Below are 17,510 nucleotides of genomic sequence, written 5' to 3' on the forward strand. Positions count from 1 at the left end.
TGTTATGATGCCTTCCTTTTTCTTAAAATGCACAATTTGACACAAGACCATTAATCTGCTCGTCAATCTCAAGTGTGTATTATTGCAATTGATTGCTTTCTCACCCTTCATTAACCCAGAAAATCCATACATCCTTGCCCAAATTACTGCCTGCTCATTACCTTTTATACCATTATTTTTTTTCATCCCTAACCTTAGAAAAGAAGTTGAATATGGCCGCGGAAACTGTTGCTTCAGTTACCCAGCCTATTACGGAGAAGATTGTTGACGTGTTGTTCAATGCAACCGTCCGTCAGTTTGGTTACTTGTGTAAGTACAAACGCAACATTGAAGCGTTGAGGACGGAAGCAAAGAAGCTCACAGACAGAAGAAATGACTTGCAAGCGGAAATTGATGCTGCAACAAGAAATGGAGAAGCTATTAAAGATGAGGTTCAAAGATGGATAGCAGAAGTTGATGAGATCATTCCAAAAGCTGCAAAGTTTTTGGAGGATGAGGTGAAAGTAAACAAGAAATGCCTTGGCGGGTTGTGCGTTGATCTCAAATCACGTTACAAACTCAGCAGAGAGGCAGAGGAGAAGACTCTGGCAATTTCTGGTCTCATGGCTGATGGAAATTTTGGAAAAGATGTGTCTCGTCCTGCGCCTCCACCAGCAATAATATCTTCGTCTGAAGGATTCTACGCTTTCAATTCCAGGGAATCAGCAATGAAGGATATAATGGAGGCCATGAAGAATGAAAATGTCAGCATAATAGGAATATGCGGAATGGGGGGTGTGGGGAAGACCACACTAGTCAAGGAAATTCAGAAGCAAGCAAAAGAAATGAAGATGTTTGATGATGTAGCGATGGCCGTTGTGTCTCAAACTCCAAGCATTACCAAGATTCAAGATGAGATTGCTGGCTGGTTAGGTGTTAAAAAACTGCCTGACAATGACGAGTCAGCAAGAGCTAGTTTTTTGTGGGAAAGAATCAAAGAGAAGCAGCGAGTGCTTGTCATATTGGACGACTTATGGGGGCGGATAAAATTGTCTGAGGTTGGTATTCCTTACGGGAAGGATCACAGAGGCTGTAATATTTTGCTCACATCTCGATCACGTGCCGTCTGCAATCAAATGAATGCTAATAAAATTGTTGAAGTCGGAACTTTAACGAACGAAGAATCTTGGAGCCTTTTCAGGGAGGTAGCTGGTCCAGAAGTTGATAATCTTGAAATAAACCCGACTGCAAGAGAGGTGGCTGACGGGTGCGGTGGCTTGCCAATTGCGATTCTCACAATAGGAACAGCGCTGAAGGATAGAGACGAGCATGTTTGGAAAGATGCAGCCGAACAACTCAAAAGTTCTGCCCCAACGAACATCGAAGGGATGGAAGAGTTTGTAGTTTCACGCGTGGAGCTGAGCTACAATTATCTGAAAAGCGAGGAGGCAAAATCAATCTTCCGACTCTGCAGCTGCTTTCAAGAAGATTACAATATTCCAATTGAAGTGTTGGCGAGATACGGATGGGGCTTGAGGTGCTTACAAAACGTCGATTCAGTGGAGAAGGCCAGAGGCAGAGCACGTAGTGCTGTAAGTACCCTTATTTTTTCTTATTTGTTAATTGATGGTGGGAAGGAAGGGTATGTTAAAATGCACGACGTTGTGCGTTATGTTGCACAACAAATAGCGTCTAAAAATAAGTTCATGATTAAGGCCGGCGTCGAGCTAAAAGACTGGCCAAGCATAAATAAATTTGAAGATCTGACTGGAATCTCATTGATGTTCAATGATATTCATGAGGTACCTGATGAGTTGGAGTGTCCAAAGCTCCAAGCTTTATTGCTGCAGGAAAATTCTCTCTTAGTTATTCCTGACAGATTTTTTCAAGGGATGAAAGATCTGAAAGTTTTAGACATGGGAGGAATCCGAGGGTTTTCACTGCCTTCCTCACTTTCATTCCTTATTAACCTTAGAACTTTAAGTCTTCATGATTGCCGTCGCTTCGGGGACCTACCTTTAATCGGAGAGTTAAGTCTATTAGAGATTCTTGATCTTTCAAAATCTGATGTAAGTGAAATTCCGATCAGTTTTGGACGATTGAGTCATCTAAGATTGTTAGATTTGACCGACTGTGACGACCTAGAACTAATACCCCGGGGTGTCCTGTCTAGGCTTCGTAAGTTAGAGGAGTTGTACATGTCAAGGAGTTTTCACCACTGGCAGTTTGAGGGTGAAGAAGATTCAAGCAGTAATGCCAAATTCATTGAGTTAGGATCCTTGAGTCGACTCACTAGTTTGCATATTCACATCCCGAATGGCAAAATCATGTCTTCTGATATGTCCTTCCAAAATCTGACAAGCTTTTCGATTACAATTGGCGACCTTGCGGCGGGCTTTATCAGTGCAGCTATAGAAGTATTTTCTAGAAAATTTAAGAAGAGATGCTCGAGAGCAATGGGGCTTTCGCAGGACATGAGGATTTCAGGGGTACATTCTTGGATTAAGAATTTGCTGCTCAGATCAGAAATTCTTGCTTTGGTAGATGTCAACGATTTGGAGAATATAGTCTCGGACCTAGCTAATGATGGCTTTAACGAATTGATGTTTCTAGGTATTTTCGGCTGCAATGAGATGAAATGTCTCTTGAACTCTTTGGAAAGGACACGAAGAGTAACTCTCCTCAAGCTAGAGTGGTTGATGATAGCTGATAACCGGAACTTTGTTGAAATATGCCACGGTGAACTCCCAGCCGGGTGCTTGAGCAATGTAAAAAGGTTAGATGTGCAATATTGTGGCAGTGTGTTGAAAATTTTACCAAGTCATTTGGTCCAAAGCTTTCAAAATCTTCAACGTTTGAGGGTAGAAAGTTGTGAGTTGCTGGTGTCTGTATTCGAAATTGAAAGGGTTAATATTGCAAAAGAAGAAATCGAGTTGTTTTCATCATTAGAGAAACTGACTCTGATCGACCTGCCTCGGATGACAGACATATGGAAAGGAGACACTCAATTTGTAAGTCTCCGTAACCTGAAGAAAGTAGAAGTGCATGGCTGCAATGAGTTGAGACAAGTATTTCCGGCAAGTCTTGGGAAGAAAGCACCAGCAGAGGTGATGCTGCCGTACAGGAAAAGAAGAGATCACATTCACATTCACGCCACAACCTCAACCTCCTCTCCGACTCCGAGTTTGGGAAACCTGGTTTCTATTACAATTCAGAGTTGTGGGAAATTACGAAACCTCTTCACAACCTCCATGGTCAAAAGCCTGGTGCGACTTGAAAGCCTAGAAGTAAGCAGCTGCCCAACACTGCAAGAAATAATCATGGATGATGAAGGAGAAGTGGGACTGCAGGGAGCATCAACAGAGAAGATCACGTTTCCAAGTTTGTTCAGCATACAACTCTATGATCTAGACAGCCTCGCTTGTTTCTGCTCATCAGGTTTACATGCTACTGTTGAATTCCTAGCTTTGGAGGCTTTGCAAATAATTGACTGTCCAGGCATGAAGACCTTTGGTTATGGAGACCAACTGACACCCAAGCTGCTGAAAGGTGTGGAGTTAGAAATTGGTGAATATCGCTGGACGGGTAACCTTAACCACACCGTTCAACAATACGCATACAATGAAAAGGTACATCAAGTTAACAATTGCATGCCCGTTAAATTCCTTGTTTTTTTTTTTAAGTTTAATTGTATTTGTATGTGGTGGTAAAATGATTTTCTACATCTGCTTATACTAGCACACCATTTTAATTTTATTTTTCATTTGGGGCAGAAAATTCGGGAGAAAGTACCAATGACGTCAGGAATTTCATCTGAGACTACTTCCTCTAACACTGAGAATTGATTGTATAAAACAAACGGTATGCATGCGTAAAATTTTACTAAATTCCCTAGAATTTGTCACGTATTTATCCTTTGACATTGCTCTAACTAATCCAAGTAGTTGTTTTGTTTTCAGAATCATCAGATAAGGAGCGTGGAGAGGTTCGCATACATCACCAGTTCATTGAATTTCATTCTCCTTTTCCATTTCTTATATATTATATGCACAAAAGAATTTCATGTATTTTCTTCGTTTGGGATTGTGCATGATGTTATTTATTCCGGTTTCAATCTCTCAGGTATGCCAAGCCCAGATGCCAGATTGCTTGGGATGTTAAAATAATAATTACTTTAGTTCGTGGAGCTGCCTGCAAAAATTTGGTATCCATAATGTATGTTGTTTGTTTAGATATTAAACAGGTAGAGTTTGTTAATCATAGAAGTATTCTCAATGTGATAAGTATTGGCAGGAAACTGCTGAGTTCAATTCTGAAAAATAAATGTAATTTGTTATTACGAGTGAGAAAAATAATTGTGAATCCTTATTTCTTTTGTTTGCACTTGGTTACTAGTCAATTTAATAGATACCTTAATGATATTCTCTTCTTCTATTTCTTCTATTCTTAAATTGTTGTTCATAATTAAAAAAAAATTAAAATTATTTGATATCCTAGTAACCTACTTTTAGAGCCTGCTAATTTAGTTGCAGCTTTGCAGTATTGAGTTACTGAATTAAAAATATTAGATTTTTCCTCTTTCCGGATCAGTGGATGCTAATGCAGCACAGCTTGCTGGCAATAGAACAGGCTGCCAATGGAACACAAATTTATAAGTTTCGGGATAAATTTTTCATTAATTAATAAAAAGCCGAATGACAATTTCCTAGTAACATATGCTGAATCTGGAGCCACATTTTCCTAGTAACCATTTTTCCAAAGTTCAAAAGCTTCTCTGCTAGTTGTGCCCAATCCTGTCTCAAGCCAATCTCAGTAATAACCTCTGAGAAGATGCCCTGCCATCAGAATTCAATCAAGGACCTTCAGGATTTAGCTGACAGATGCTTGAAGCAAAATTTTAACTTCAGCAGCAGCTGCACCCAGAAAATCCACAGCCATTTGATCATTATCAAATGCAAAATGAACAGGCACAAGGAGAAAAACAGGTACCAAAATTTGAGCAGCATGTTGCGGACCGCCCAATTCGCTAGCCCAATTGCCCACAAATTCGGGCTAGAGAGCCAATACAAGGTCAAGAGTGCTAGCTTGGCCCAATTCCGGAAGGTTCTAGGCAACTCTAGCACATGTGAACATGTAAATATTCTAGAATATTTTATACAATTCCAGCACATGTAAATAGCTAGGAAATTATAGAATACTTTAGAGTTTGACCAAGTTTGGCAAAGTTAGCCAAAGTTAGGCAAAGCCTCCCCTATAAATATGGGATAGCATTAGGCATTTGTATCCAACAAACACAACAACAAGCTTTGTAAGCAACTCAAGCTTTGTATTCTCTCTTTGTGCAATACAAGTTTCTTCTTTGGCTCAATTGCTCTCTTCTCTAGTTCGAGAAGCTCTAGGCTTACTTAGCAACATTCGGCAAAGTTGTCTAAGTGCCGCACGGGTTAGCTGCGCAAAACACTCATCCCGTGACAAGCAGCTCCGTGGTTGCCGGTGGGAGCTTCACTATTGGAGGGTGAGCACAGAAATTGAGCCATCATCGTTCTGAGTTCCGAAGAGTTTATTGTGTTTCTATTATGAGTTGATTAAGTGTTTTGACTATGTTCTGGTTTTGTGTTGAATGATTATTTCAACATAACTTTGTCTTGAACAGCTTGTCTTTGGAGTAAAATTCTTCATAAAAGGGCTGACAGTGACAAGTTCTGTACGTTCCCGAAGGAAGATTCACCTTATATATTATTGGCCTTATGAAGAGAAGCAAGGCTCTGCAGGTTGAGCAATTGGTGTTGGTTTTGTGACCAACTGCCATGATGATGATCAGTATCATCAATATTATCCCGCACATTAAGCCTGCCCATGCCTCGGTTGCATCATGCCAATCATTATTTATCATCATCAGTCTGCGTGATGGGCTCTGCAACACCACCTACTCCTCTAGTGCCGTTGTAATATTACAAAGCAAGAAGTTGAAACCTGCTGCTGATGAGCTCTGCAACATCACCGTACTCCTCTGATGCCATTGTAATATCACAAAACAAGAAGTTAAAATGTAGAAAATGTTTAAAACAAAATAAAATTTTTACCAAAAAAAAAAAAACCACCGAAAGATTGCACTCACATTTTTGCGGAAGAAATTTCTACACTTAAAACGAACAAAAGAGGTAACAGAGTACACGCACTCTACTAGGATAAGGAAACGTTGGTTAGTTTTATAATTTTAAATTACTACTAAAATAATGTGTTTTTGAGTTTAGTAAAAAATTAAAATCGAGTTGAATCTTGTCCATCCAATAATTTAAATAATACATGTCAAAATATTCTTAAAACATTAGGAAAGATTAGATTATGAAAGAATCTGGATCCAACTTGTGGTATAATAACTAATATATTTACAATAAGAATTAATCCTTAAAAATTGCTTAAAAATACATCTCCTATATATTTAGATCCATTTGATATAGCTTCTCAAATAGATCTGATTCATATAGAGTTTCTATTAAAAAAAAAATTAGTTATTTGATTGTCAATAAGAGTCATTATTAAAAATTATAAAATTACCAAGTTTTAAAGTTATGTTATTAAAATAATAAAATAAGAATATAAACTAAATAAGGAGCATTCTAGACAATCGAACTTTCTAGAAAAAAAAAAAACTCTCCAACCTCTAGTTCTAGAAACTCAAAATTTGAGCTTTTATTAATAGAAGCAAAATAATTTATCTACTCTCCATAGCTCAATTAAAAAAAGAGTGATGATACAACCATAAGCTCTTGTACAAACTTATTTTATACAAACTAATTTGGTATTAAATAATTGGTTGAATAAAAATACAAAGTAATTAAAATAAATCATATGACCAAGAGATATTTAATCCATCCAATTTAACCATGCCACATAAGTTTGTACCAAAAAAAAAATTATACAAGGGTTGGTAGTCATATTATTACTCTTAAAAAAATCAAACCAAAAAATAAAAATATTGAAAAAACTTATAACCATTAGATAAGTCATTCAAACAAACAAGCACTTAAAAGGGAGAAAAAAAAATCAGCTTAAACTCAACCTAAAATATCATGTTTAACTTAAAAGCTTGGGCTAATGGGGCTAAGCCCTGACAGGCTCGTGGTACCATTATAAACTTTTAAAATACAATTTATATTTTATATAAACGGAAATTAATTTAATGATTATGTGATAAAAGATTGGGGAATCTTTAGTCAAATAAGAAAACTAATATATACGGTTTTCATAGGAAAACAACTTGGACTAAAATAAATAATATTTTATAGTTAAATACAAAAAAAAAAAGGTAATGGCCAAAATAATGGGCCAATTTTTGCAGTTCGAAGCCCACCAGGCCCATGATGTGCATTATTTATTTATTTATTTATTTTGAAAAAAACCTAAAGGGGGTCAAAATTCCTTCACTGCCTTTCAATATTGGTTAAGGGAAATTCCTAAACAAATCCATCACTTTGTTTCGCCACATCATCAGTCCATCAAATCCATCCTTTCTCAAGCCAATCTCAGAAATAACTCTGAGAAGATGCCCTGCCATCAGAACTCAATCAAGATGCACTTGGTAATCATTATGTAGCGAATAATCCCTTGAAAGAGTTCCCACAGCAAATTGGTGATGAAGGGCAATCATATCCGAGAGATTGGAATTTTCTAAGTTTAGAGTTGCTAACAACTCAAACGAAGGGCGACTAAGAAGAGGCAAACAAGAAGCAGTCACGGTTGATGTGTCCACACCAGCCTTCTCTTGAACTCGTGATAAAGCATCGACTGCAAGATTGGTACAGCCCGATTTATATTCAATGAGGAAGTGATAGCCTAATAATTTTCTGATGTAGATTTGCTGATCTAGAGTCTGAACTACCTGCTATAGAATTTCTTTAATGCTCTTATGGTCAGTTCGGATGACAAAAAATCTGCCCAATAAGTATTGTCGCCACTTGTGCACTGCCTCAACAATAGCAGTTAATTCCTTGATGTAAGTAGAAGAAGCACGAAGTCGAGGGCCTAATTTCTTACTGAAGTAAGATACAAGGTGCTCGGATTGCATAAGCACAGCCCCTATACCCCCATTAGATGCGTCAGGTTCAAGGATAAAGTCAACATCAAAATCTGGTAGCCGCAGCACAGGGGCTTCCACCATTGCCTTCTTAAGAGCGTCAAATGCTTCAGCTGCTGTTTATGTCCACTGGAAGGCATCTTTACAAAGTAAATCAGTAAGGGGGGCTGCTAAAGATGCATATCCACGAATAAATCGCCGGTAATAACCCGTTAAACCCAAAAAACCTCAAAGTTGTTTTGTAGTCTGAGGAGTCGGCCAATGAACCATAGCTTCAATTTTCTAAGGGTCTGCCCGCACACAAGAGGCCAAAACAATGTGGCCCAAGTAATCAATATTTTCTTGGCAAAACAAGCATTTGGAGAGCTTGACAAAGAACTGGTGAAAATGAAGGCACACCAATACTTGCTAAAGATGCCGCAAATGTTCCTCTGCTATAGCACTGTAAACCAAAATGTCATAAAAAAAAACAATCACGAATTTACGCAAAAAAGAAGCGAAAATCTGGTTCATAGTAGCTTGGAAGGTAGAAGGTGCGTTTGTTAAACCGAATGGCATGACAAGGAACTCGTAGTGGCCCTCATGAGTGCAAAAGGCCGTTTTATAAATGTCGCGTGGTGTACGCGAATTTGATGGTAACCAGCCCATAAATCCAACTTGCTGAAAACTACTGCCCCGCCTAACTCATCAAATAATTCGTCGATAGTCGGAATGGGAAATTTATCTTTGATTGTCACGGCATTCAACGCCTTGTAATCAACACAGAAGCGATAAGTTCCATCTTTTTTTTTTAACCAACAAGACCGGTAACGAAAATGGACTTTGACTCTGTTGAATGATGACTTGTTCTAACATTTCACGGATAAGGTTTTCCATCTCGTTTTTTTGGAAATGAGGGTAGCGATAAGGGTGGACTTTTATTGGAGTGGTATTTGGGAGGAGATGGATATTATGATCAATTGTACGATGTGGCGGCAGTGTAGTAGGTGGAAGAAATAAGTTACGGTAGCTGTGTAGGAGGTCGATGAAGGGTTGAGTTAAATTTGCAGGTAATTCGAAGGAAGAACTCTTTGGATTACTTGCTGATTCCTTCCTAAATGCAGGTACCTATTGCAGAGCAAACACGCTATAAATATCAGCATGGTAGACTAGAGATTGCAACTAATTAAAGGTGATTAAGAAGGGAGTAGTGGCTAAATCGCCTCGAAGAGTCACTATTGCCCCATTCTAACAAAATTCCATAGATAGGGTAGAGTAATCATGCGAGATACGGCCTAAGAGTTGCAGCCATTGGATTCCCAGCACCATATCAGGCCCTTTAATTGGTAGAACAAAGAGATCTAAGGTGAAAACAGTCCCCTGCAACATGAGAGCAACTTGAGGGCAAAAGTATTTGCACACTAGAAAATCCCCATTGCCAATATAAACACGGAAGGGTGCTGTTGGTTGTATCGATAAGCCCATACGCTCTGCCACTGTTGGTTTGACAAAGTTGTGGGTACTCCTACTATCGATCAACACTTAAAAATTGTGAGAACCAACTTCACCAATCAAACGGAGTGAGCGGGGATTGATCTGACCCGCCAAAGCATTCAAATTGGAAATATCCCCTGTAATGACCTCTTCAACCGACTTTGGTGGCAACTCTTGCTCAAAAGAAGCAGGTTCATTATCATCTGTACCCATAAGGAGCAAAAACTTACTGTGACAGAGATGATTAGCGCTATATTTCTGATCACAGTTATAACACAAGCATTTTTCACGCTTGTCACAGAGCTCCGCTGGAGTGAGGCAACGAATCGGTAAGTTGGGTGTGGGAAGAAGTGGTGGTAACGTGTTTAGTTTAGGGGGTGGAGGAGTATTTTGTGAATGAGATGGTATGTTGACCAAACCAGTTGAATGATGCGGTTGTGTTGAAGCAAGAGGATACGGTTGAGGCTGAAATTTGTGTGACGGGGAGTTTGTGGTAGGTGTGGGTGCTGTGTTATTCCATTTTGTCAAAAAGCGGTGTCCTTGTTTAGCCTCTTCAGCACGTGCTTCATAGGCCTAAGCTAATGCAAATGCTTCCATTAGAGAAGAGGGCCGAGCAAAAAGCAGCTCAAGACGAATATCGGGTTTTAATCCTGTGATAAAAAAACTTATCAGAAGTGGCTTTGAGATTCCAGTCACTCGATTCATTAAATCTTCAAAGGCGGTCTGAAATTCAGCCACCGTTGTAGTTTGGGATAACTTGGATAAATTTCCTTGAGGATCTTCATAGAGAGAGGCACCAAAACGATGTTTAAGATTCTGCAAAAATGCTTTCCAGGTTGTAAGCAAACTATTCATCTTCATTCATTGATACCAAGTTGCCGCTCGTCCTTTCATATGAAAAGAAACAATTCGCAAGCGAAGAGTTTCTGGTGTACCGTGAAAATCAAAGAACTCCTCAATTCGGAAAACCCACCCGTTTGGGTCAAATCCATCAAACTTAGGAACCTTCATCTTCATAGAGCGGAGCACTGGGGATATCTCAACACCACTGGAATTTGCCTCAATAGAAAAAGATATTGGGTGTGGTTGATTAGGAGCTCGACCCGTGTTAATTGAAGACCCCTGGATCTGTGAACGCAATTCGTCAAGGCGAGAATCTACCGTTGCCATATATTGTTGCAGCATTTGATGCTACGACAAAGTTTGGCTCTCGAACTGTTCTTGAATTGTTTTTAACATTCAGGGTTCGTCATGATGATAGCAATGAAAGCACCAATGATACACCTCTACACACCCAATGATGTATCGATTAAACTTGCACTCTTCGAGTGAGTGTTAACTCGAAAAATAGAAAGATCAGAGATGAATATTAAGAATGGAAGAGAGGTTGAGAAAAAGAGAAGAGCCAAGAGAAATAGAAAGAGATATTTTATTTTCCTCATGCCCCACACGAATTCGTTCTGCTCTATATATATTCCTCTGTCTAAGACGTTAGCAAAAATATTATAGCTCAGCAACTTCTAACAGAAAATATGACAGCAAAAACAAACTAGCAATCATAAGGTACTAGTAATTTCACTACACAACATAATCCTTAAACCACCCAGGGGCTCTTCTAACTCGTGTGCTTGCGTACTGTTCCTCATGAGCTGATTCTTCCTGAACCTGTGATGTGGCTTCCTTCTTGGGCTGTTCATAATTGGACTCGTTGTTGGGCTGCCCTTCTTGTAAGCAATCCGGTTGATCTGACTGAATGTGGAAGGTTGTATCAATTTAGCTGACAGATAAATGCTTGAAGCAAAATTTTAACTTCAGCAGCAACTACACCTAGAAAATCCAGAGCCATTTGATCATTATCAAATGCAAAATGAACAGGCACAAGCAGAGAAATAGGTTTCAGAATTTGAGCAGCAGCTCCGTGGTGGCCGGTGGGAGCGTCACAATTGGAGGGTGAGAACATAAATTGGACCATCATCATTCTGATTTCTAAAGAGTTTATTGTGTTTCTATTATAAGATGATTAAGTGCGTTGACTATGTTCTGGTGTTGTGTTGAATGTTTATTTCAACATAACTTTGTTTGGAACAACTTGTGTTTGGAGTTTTAAGTTTCATAAAGATATTATTTGCCTACTTTATTTCAGTTTAATTTCCATAGATGAATTCGATACGGCTTATATAAATCTTGATTTCTACGAGGGTTAAGTTTGTGTTTATTACATACGCAAACATACATATGAAAAGACCAATATGCTCTGGATTTGCAACATAAGCTCAGGTGAGTCCTTGAACAGTCTTTTTTCCTCTTATTTTTTCAATAAATCCTAACATTTGACTCCAAAGTGCCATGTGGAACTCATATAACGGATTATGAATTTGTTAATTTTTGAAATTAATTATTACTTTATTGTGTCAATACTTGGGGAAATTCCACATAGCAACACAACAATTCATGGAAAAATTCAATAGGCTGCCAATGGGAGTAGAAATTTACAGGTTTCAGAATAAAAGATTTTCATTAATTGATAAAATAGTTGAATGGAAAAACTAGAAATATTATTATAAATGAATAGACAAGAAACAAAAAACTAAACTTGAATTTCGTAGCTCGTACTGTTTGTGGTGATAAATATGACGACTAGAGCGATTCATAAGCAGAAAGGTGCTCTCCTCATCTAGCTCATCATGGGTTCTTATCCACGAGGAGCCATGTTTTGGTCGCTCTAGTGCTTCGCTTGGTTGGGGGTAGGCGACGAGGGGCCCTGGTCAAATATAATCGAAGTCTTGATTAGTCAAAGAATCAGGCCTAGGACATAGGTATCCACAATGTGGGTTTTTCCCTAAGAATCCGAGCATGAGATCCACTTAAGGGCAGTTACGACTCCCACCCACTCACGATGGTGCAACCGTCCTAGAAAATGATTGTGGAGATAGGGCCGCGAATTTCGGATGGGTAACACAACACAGGGTTGAAGAAAAAAAGAAGAGAAAAATTTCTTGGGAACTGGAGACATTATCTCTCTAAGATTCTCTTCAGGGAAAGAATTCACTTGTTTTATATAAAAAAGAGATCTCTGGAAGAAATTAAGTGGGCTAGTTTTCAAACTATTACAATTAAACCACAAGTAAGTGGTACAAGTGTTTCCAAGAAAAAAGACTCAATTACTGACTTGAGCATTGGAGGGTTATTGTTAGAAAAATATCTGGCGCCCTCTAACGAATTGTTTTGAGTGCATGAGATCGGACCCAACAAGAACGTGGTTGAAGTCATTTGCTCCTTCACAGATAGTTGAAGTGCATAACTACTCCTCAGAAAGTCATTGGTTCAGGTTTTGATGAGATTCCTGGGTCGTTAACAATTTTGGCCACATTTCAACATCAACGCGTACTTGAGCCCAACCCCGTTACAAGGCAATCTCAAAAATAGCTCTGAGAAGGGCCCCTACACTAAGAGATATAAAGACGGTATCAGAATTCAATGAAAGCCCTTCAGGATTTAGCTGAGAGACATATGCTTGTAGTAAAATAATAACTTTAGCAGCACTAGGCTTTTCCAAACTTTCCTTCACAGGAATTGGATTATGGGAACTCGGTCTAAAATCTTCGCCAGATCTTCTTTCTCTTATTCTTTCACTGTCACATATTTGAATTCTTCAGTAAGGGAGAGCAACCGCAATAGCTTTGTCTCCTCCATTGTAGGCTTCAAATGCTCGTTATTCATTGATATTGTCCCATGAGTAACGCAATTGTAGCTTGCAATGTGACCCAATTCTGTAGCCTTGAAGTAACTGCTGATACTGTAATACTTGATTAGATTAACTTTATCCAAGATTGTAACGACTGTATGAATGAAATCGGCCAGTGCCAATGTACCATAGAATGCAGGATTTCATAATGCAATCCAGTTGCATGCTTCTATAGCATTTTGTACTGTTCCTAGGACTATTTACGCATCAAATGATTAGCCAATTTTGACACAAACTGGCTTTCAATAGGAAGCTGTGAATTCATTAGGGAAAGATAACACCTAAGACTTTTAGTATGAAAATTAGAGATGATAATCACTTCCCCATGTGCACAACCAAGTGTTGAAAAGTCAAATTTGGTGGCCACATGGATTGTTTTTCAAACATGGATGGCTTGAATTTCAAATTCGATGGGATAAATATTTTGACAAGTTGAAGTGATGCATGCATGAAGATTTCGGTGCCGATTTTAAAGACTTTGGCTGCCAATTTTCAAAGACTTTTAAGTGCATCAGATAATGAAGCGCCACTATAAATAAAGAGAAGAGAAAGGGCTTCAAATCATCCCTATTATTTTGAGAGCAGTTGCAAGTGAAACAATTTGAGAGATTTGAGATAACTTCTACTTGAGTGTTCTAGTGAGGATCCAACTAGGTGTATTGGAGTTGTGAGTTTTGAGAGAGTTTGTTTCCTACTTTTGTAAATTCAAATTGATTAGTAAGATTTATCTTTCGGTCTTTGCTCAGGAACGTAGGCTTTACGTCGAACCACGTAAATTATTGTGTCATATTTTCTTTACATTTGTTTATCACCACATTTACATTTCTCCAGAAGTCGTGATCACTGGAATATTGATAATTGCTCAATCTGCACTTTCGCAACAATTGGTATCAAAGCAGATAATTCGTGCTTGGGTTATACGGCATTGTTTACATATATAGAACTATTCACGAATACGATAGAGCCAATAGTTCGTACTTGGGAGTATCAAGAGCCTACAATGTAATTGTGTGGATAAATGCATGTTTAGGAAAGTTTTGTCAATAAGATGATAGGAGTCTAAGGAGTCGTGGGACTGTTGTGCCCCTTATATTGTCTTAAAAACTTTTTTAGTGCATTATTTATATAAATAGAAACATAGTCACTGTTCGATCAGGTTAAGTAATTAAAAAAAAAAGATGGCAAAGGCGACGACATCATCTTCATCAACAAGGACCATTGTAACGAATGTGAAATTTGAAGAGGAGAAATTTGATGGTACCTATAATTTTGGTATGCGGCAATGTGAGGTGTCGGATGCCTTATGTCAGTAAGAGTTGGACATCGCCTTTAAAGAAAACCCTAACAAGACGGATGCCAAAAAGTTGATAAAGATCAATAGACAGGGATGTGGTACTATTCGCCTATGTCTGGATAAAGATAAAAAATATTCTATCATGAGGGAGACATTAGCAAAAAAATTGTAGAAGATACTGGAAGAAAAGTACATAAAGACAAGCCTTGAAAATAGGTTTTATATGAAGAAAAAAACTCTATTAATTCATGTATAAACCTTGCATGTCGATGAATGACTATGTAAACTCATTTAACAAGATATTTGCGCATTTAACAAGATATTTGCGGACTACTAAATTTAGATAAGAAATCAAAGATGAAGATAAGGTATGGTTGCTATTGAATTCTCTTCCTGATGAATATGATCATTTCACCACTACTTTGAATTCCTGATGAATAAATTAAAGTCCTTCAGTTTAGTAAAATTCTTATGTTACCTTAATAGTTTCAATTTTGAACATTTTAATCCTCCTTTATTTGGGTCGTCGTTATTGTATTATTTGATACATGGAACATTAATTAGATTCTTGTGGATCTTTTCCTCTTGGCAGCGTTGAATGATCAAATAAGGAGTGAAATCCAGCATATGAAAACCGTGCTTGGACAAAACATACCTAATATTGGAGCTCTCATTAGATTATCCAGAAGCAGTAGCAGTCAGGACATGAATGCATCCATAAATAAGCGCTGCCGCACAACAGCTTCCAGAGCTCCAACTTCAGAATCCGTATCAGGAGCAACAATCACAGTACGATTTTCAGCAGCAACCATATCTCAGGCTAAATAGTTTTGGAGTTCAAAATGAGCAAGGGCAATGCAGCCAACTTTAGCAGCAGTTGCTGCACTAAGAGAATCCACAGCCACATGATCATTATAAAATACAAAACAAACAGGCACAAGCCCACCAAATTCAACTACAATAACAGCTGCCGGAACTTTAAGCAGATCCATGCCGTGAGCTTCATCATTGGAGAGTGAGGACAGAAATGAGGCACCATCATTCTAAAGATTTTTTTTTATAGATTCCTATTATCGGATGATTAAGTACTATCTATGTTAGTTTACTATGTTCTGGTATTGTGTTGATTGCTTATTTCAAGAGAAATTTAATTTGTTGTTTGAATTGTTTGTGTTTGGAGTTTTTTAAAAATTCATAAGAATATTATTTGCAATGCATTATATCAGTTATTATAATTTCCATAATTCCATAAAATAGATTTGATCGATGCTGCTTAAATCTTGATTTTTGAAGGGCTTAAGTTGGTCTTTATTATACACATATAGTTCTTCTCTAGTGCAGGAGTGCTCATTTTTTTTATGCGAATACAATTTAAAATAGTGGAGTTTAAGAGAGTTAAAAAAAATGTGAACGTAGAGTTTTATTAAAAAAAATGTGAACGTCGGCACTTGAAAATGATATTTTATATATATATATATAGAGCGCATTTAGTATTAAACTAGTTATGTGCACATCATCATTTCAGCACGTGATATGTATAATCATTTCTTGATTCTCGCATTCTTTCTTGATGAGCTACATATACATATTAGCTATAAATAAATAGATTGTAATTATACTTGTTAATTAATAGCTTGTATCTACACATACGTCTATTTTCTTGCAACAATATGCCAAGGTATAACACAAAAAATTAAATGTTTAATCAGAGTTCCATTTTTTTTTTTTTTTGTTTCTTGTGCATAATCCTTTCATTATAAATTGCTGAATAGGATAATGGTCAATGAACAAATGCAAGACAAAGGGTCGATAAAAACGGCAGCCAATCACGCGTTCCTTTCCAATTTTTTTTTGGGCCGACAACAGATAATAAAATAAGTTTAAAAAAGGGAAAAAATACTCAAATATCTTCTGATAAAGGAAACCTCATCCACTCATCCTTGACTCGTTCTCCACCCACATCATTCCCGTCCGTTTCACAACTCCACTCGTCCCCATCACCAACTTACGCTCTAAACACTTCGTCCCCTCCATTTCCCATCCTCCACTCGTTCTCCACCCACATCATCTCTCCGTTTCACAACTCCACTCGTCCCCTTACCAACCATTGCTCTAAACACTTCGTCCCCTCTGTTTCCTTTCTCCACTTGTCCCGTCCATTACTTTCTATCAATTCAAAGTAAAAAAAAAAAAAAATCATAACAATTTAAATATATAAAACGCACGCATCCAGGAATTTTTACAAATTTAATCCATCATTTTCTAATAATTTAAATTGAAAAAAAATTCTAACAATTTAAATATATAGAACACAACCAAAAACAAATTTTATTTAAATGTAGTGGGAAACTGAAAGTTACCGATTATCTAGCTACAATTTCATCAACTTTGTTGGCGAGGTCTTTGGTACCAAATTCAGATCTTTGAATGTTGGTTTTATTTCATTTTTCTTTTGTTAATGCAAATGCAAATCTGAGTTTGTCGGGTTTGGCTTTGTCCACTTGGAGGATAATGGCTTTGATGGCAAGAAGTAGCTTTCTGCATTTTAGCTTTTTGTCATTACTTTCTTCTTTTAAAGTTACTTTTTCCTTACTTTACTTTTTCATAATTTTAATTTTTTAAAACGAAAAGAGAAACATAAGTGGAACCCAAAGAAACGACAGCGGGCGCTACCGTTTATGTCGTCCCTTTGTTCATCTAGCACTGCTGTGTTAGTAGGTTAATAAAAGAAAGTACTATAATGCTAAATTATAATGGTAATAATGTTAGAACCACTAATCCTTTTGTAAAAGGAGTTTGTTGCTCTATTATCAAAATAATAATAATAATTTAAAAATATATATAATCTTTGTTGTAATGCTTTTGTACTCTTCTCGAATTTCACCATGGAAAATAATATTATATGAAAGCGAGTCGCCTTGAAAGCAAAGGCAAGACTGCGA

General features: G+C 37.6%; 2 protein-coding genes across 2 annotated transcripts in view; both read left to right on the top strand.

Annotated features, from left to right (window-relative positions):
* LOC127898653 (disease resistance protein At4g27190-like) overlaps positions 1–4,347 on the top strand; it is a 35,747-nt gene extending 31,400 nt beyond the window's left edge. Inside the window, exons 2-5 of the mRNA XM_052435072.1 lie at positions 2,556–3,608; positions 3,753–3,840; positions 3,939–3,964; positions 4,102–4,347. Of these exons, the coding sequence (XP_052291032.1) occupies positions 2,556–3,608; positions 3,753–3,824 (1,125 nt within the window). The 3' untranslated portion in view covers positions 3,825–3,840; positions 3,939–3,964; positions 4,102–4,347. The remainder of the gene's footprint in view (positions 1–2,555; positions 3,609–3,752; positions 3,841–3,938; positions 3,965–4,101) is intronic.
* LOC102622731 (uncharacterized) overlaps positions 1–4,422 on the top strand; it is a 50,108-nt gene extending 45,686 nt beyond the window's left edge. Inside the window, exon 5 of the mRNA XM_052435074.1 lies at positions 4,112–4,422. The gene's annotated coding sequence lies outside the window, so the exon portion shown is untranslated. The remainder of the gene's footprint in view (positions 1–4,111) is intronic.
* The last annotated feature ends 13,088 nt before the right edge of the window (positions 4,423–17,510 follow it).

Source organism: Citrus sinensis, chromosome 2 (assembly GCF_022201045.2).
Source record: "Citrus sinensis cultivar Valencia sweet orange chromosome 2, DVS_A1.0, whole genome shotgun sequence".
Taxonomy (NCBI): domain Eukaryota; kingdom Viridiplantae; phylum Streptophyta; class Magnoliopsida; order Sapindales; family Rutaceae; genus Citrus; species Citrus sinensis.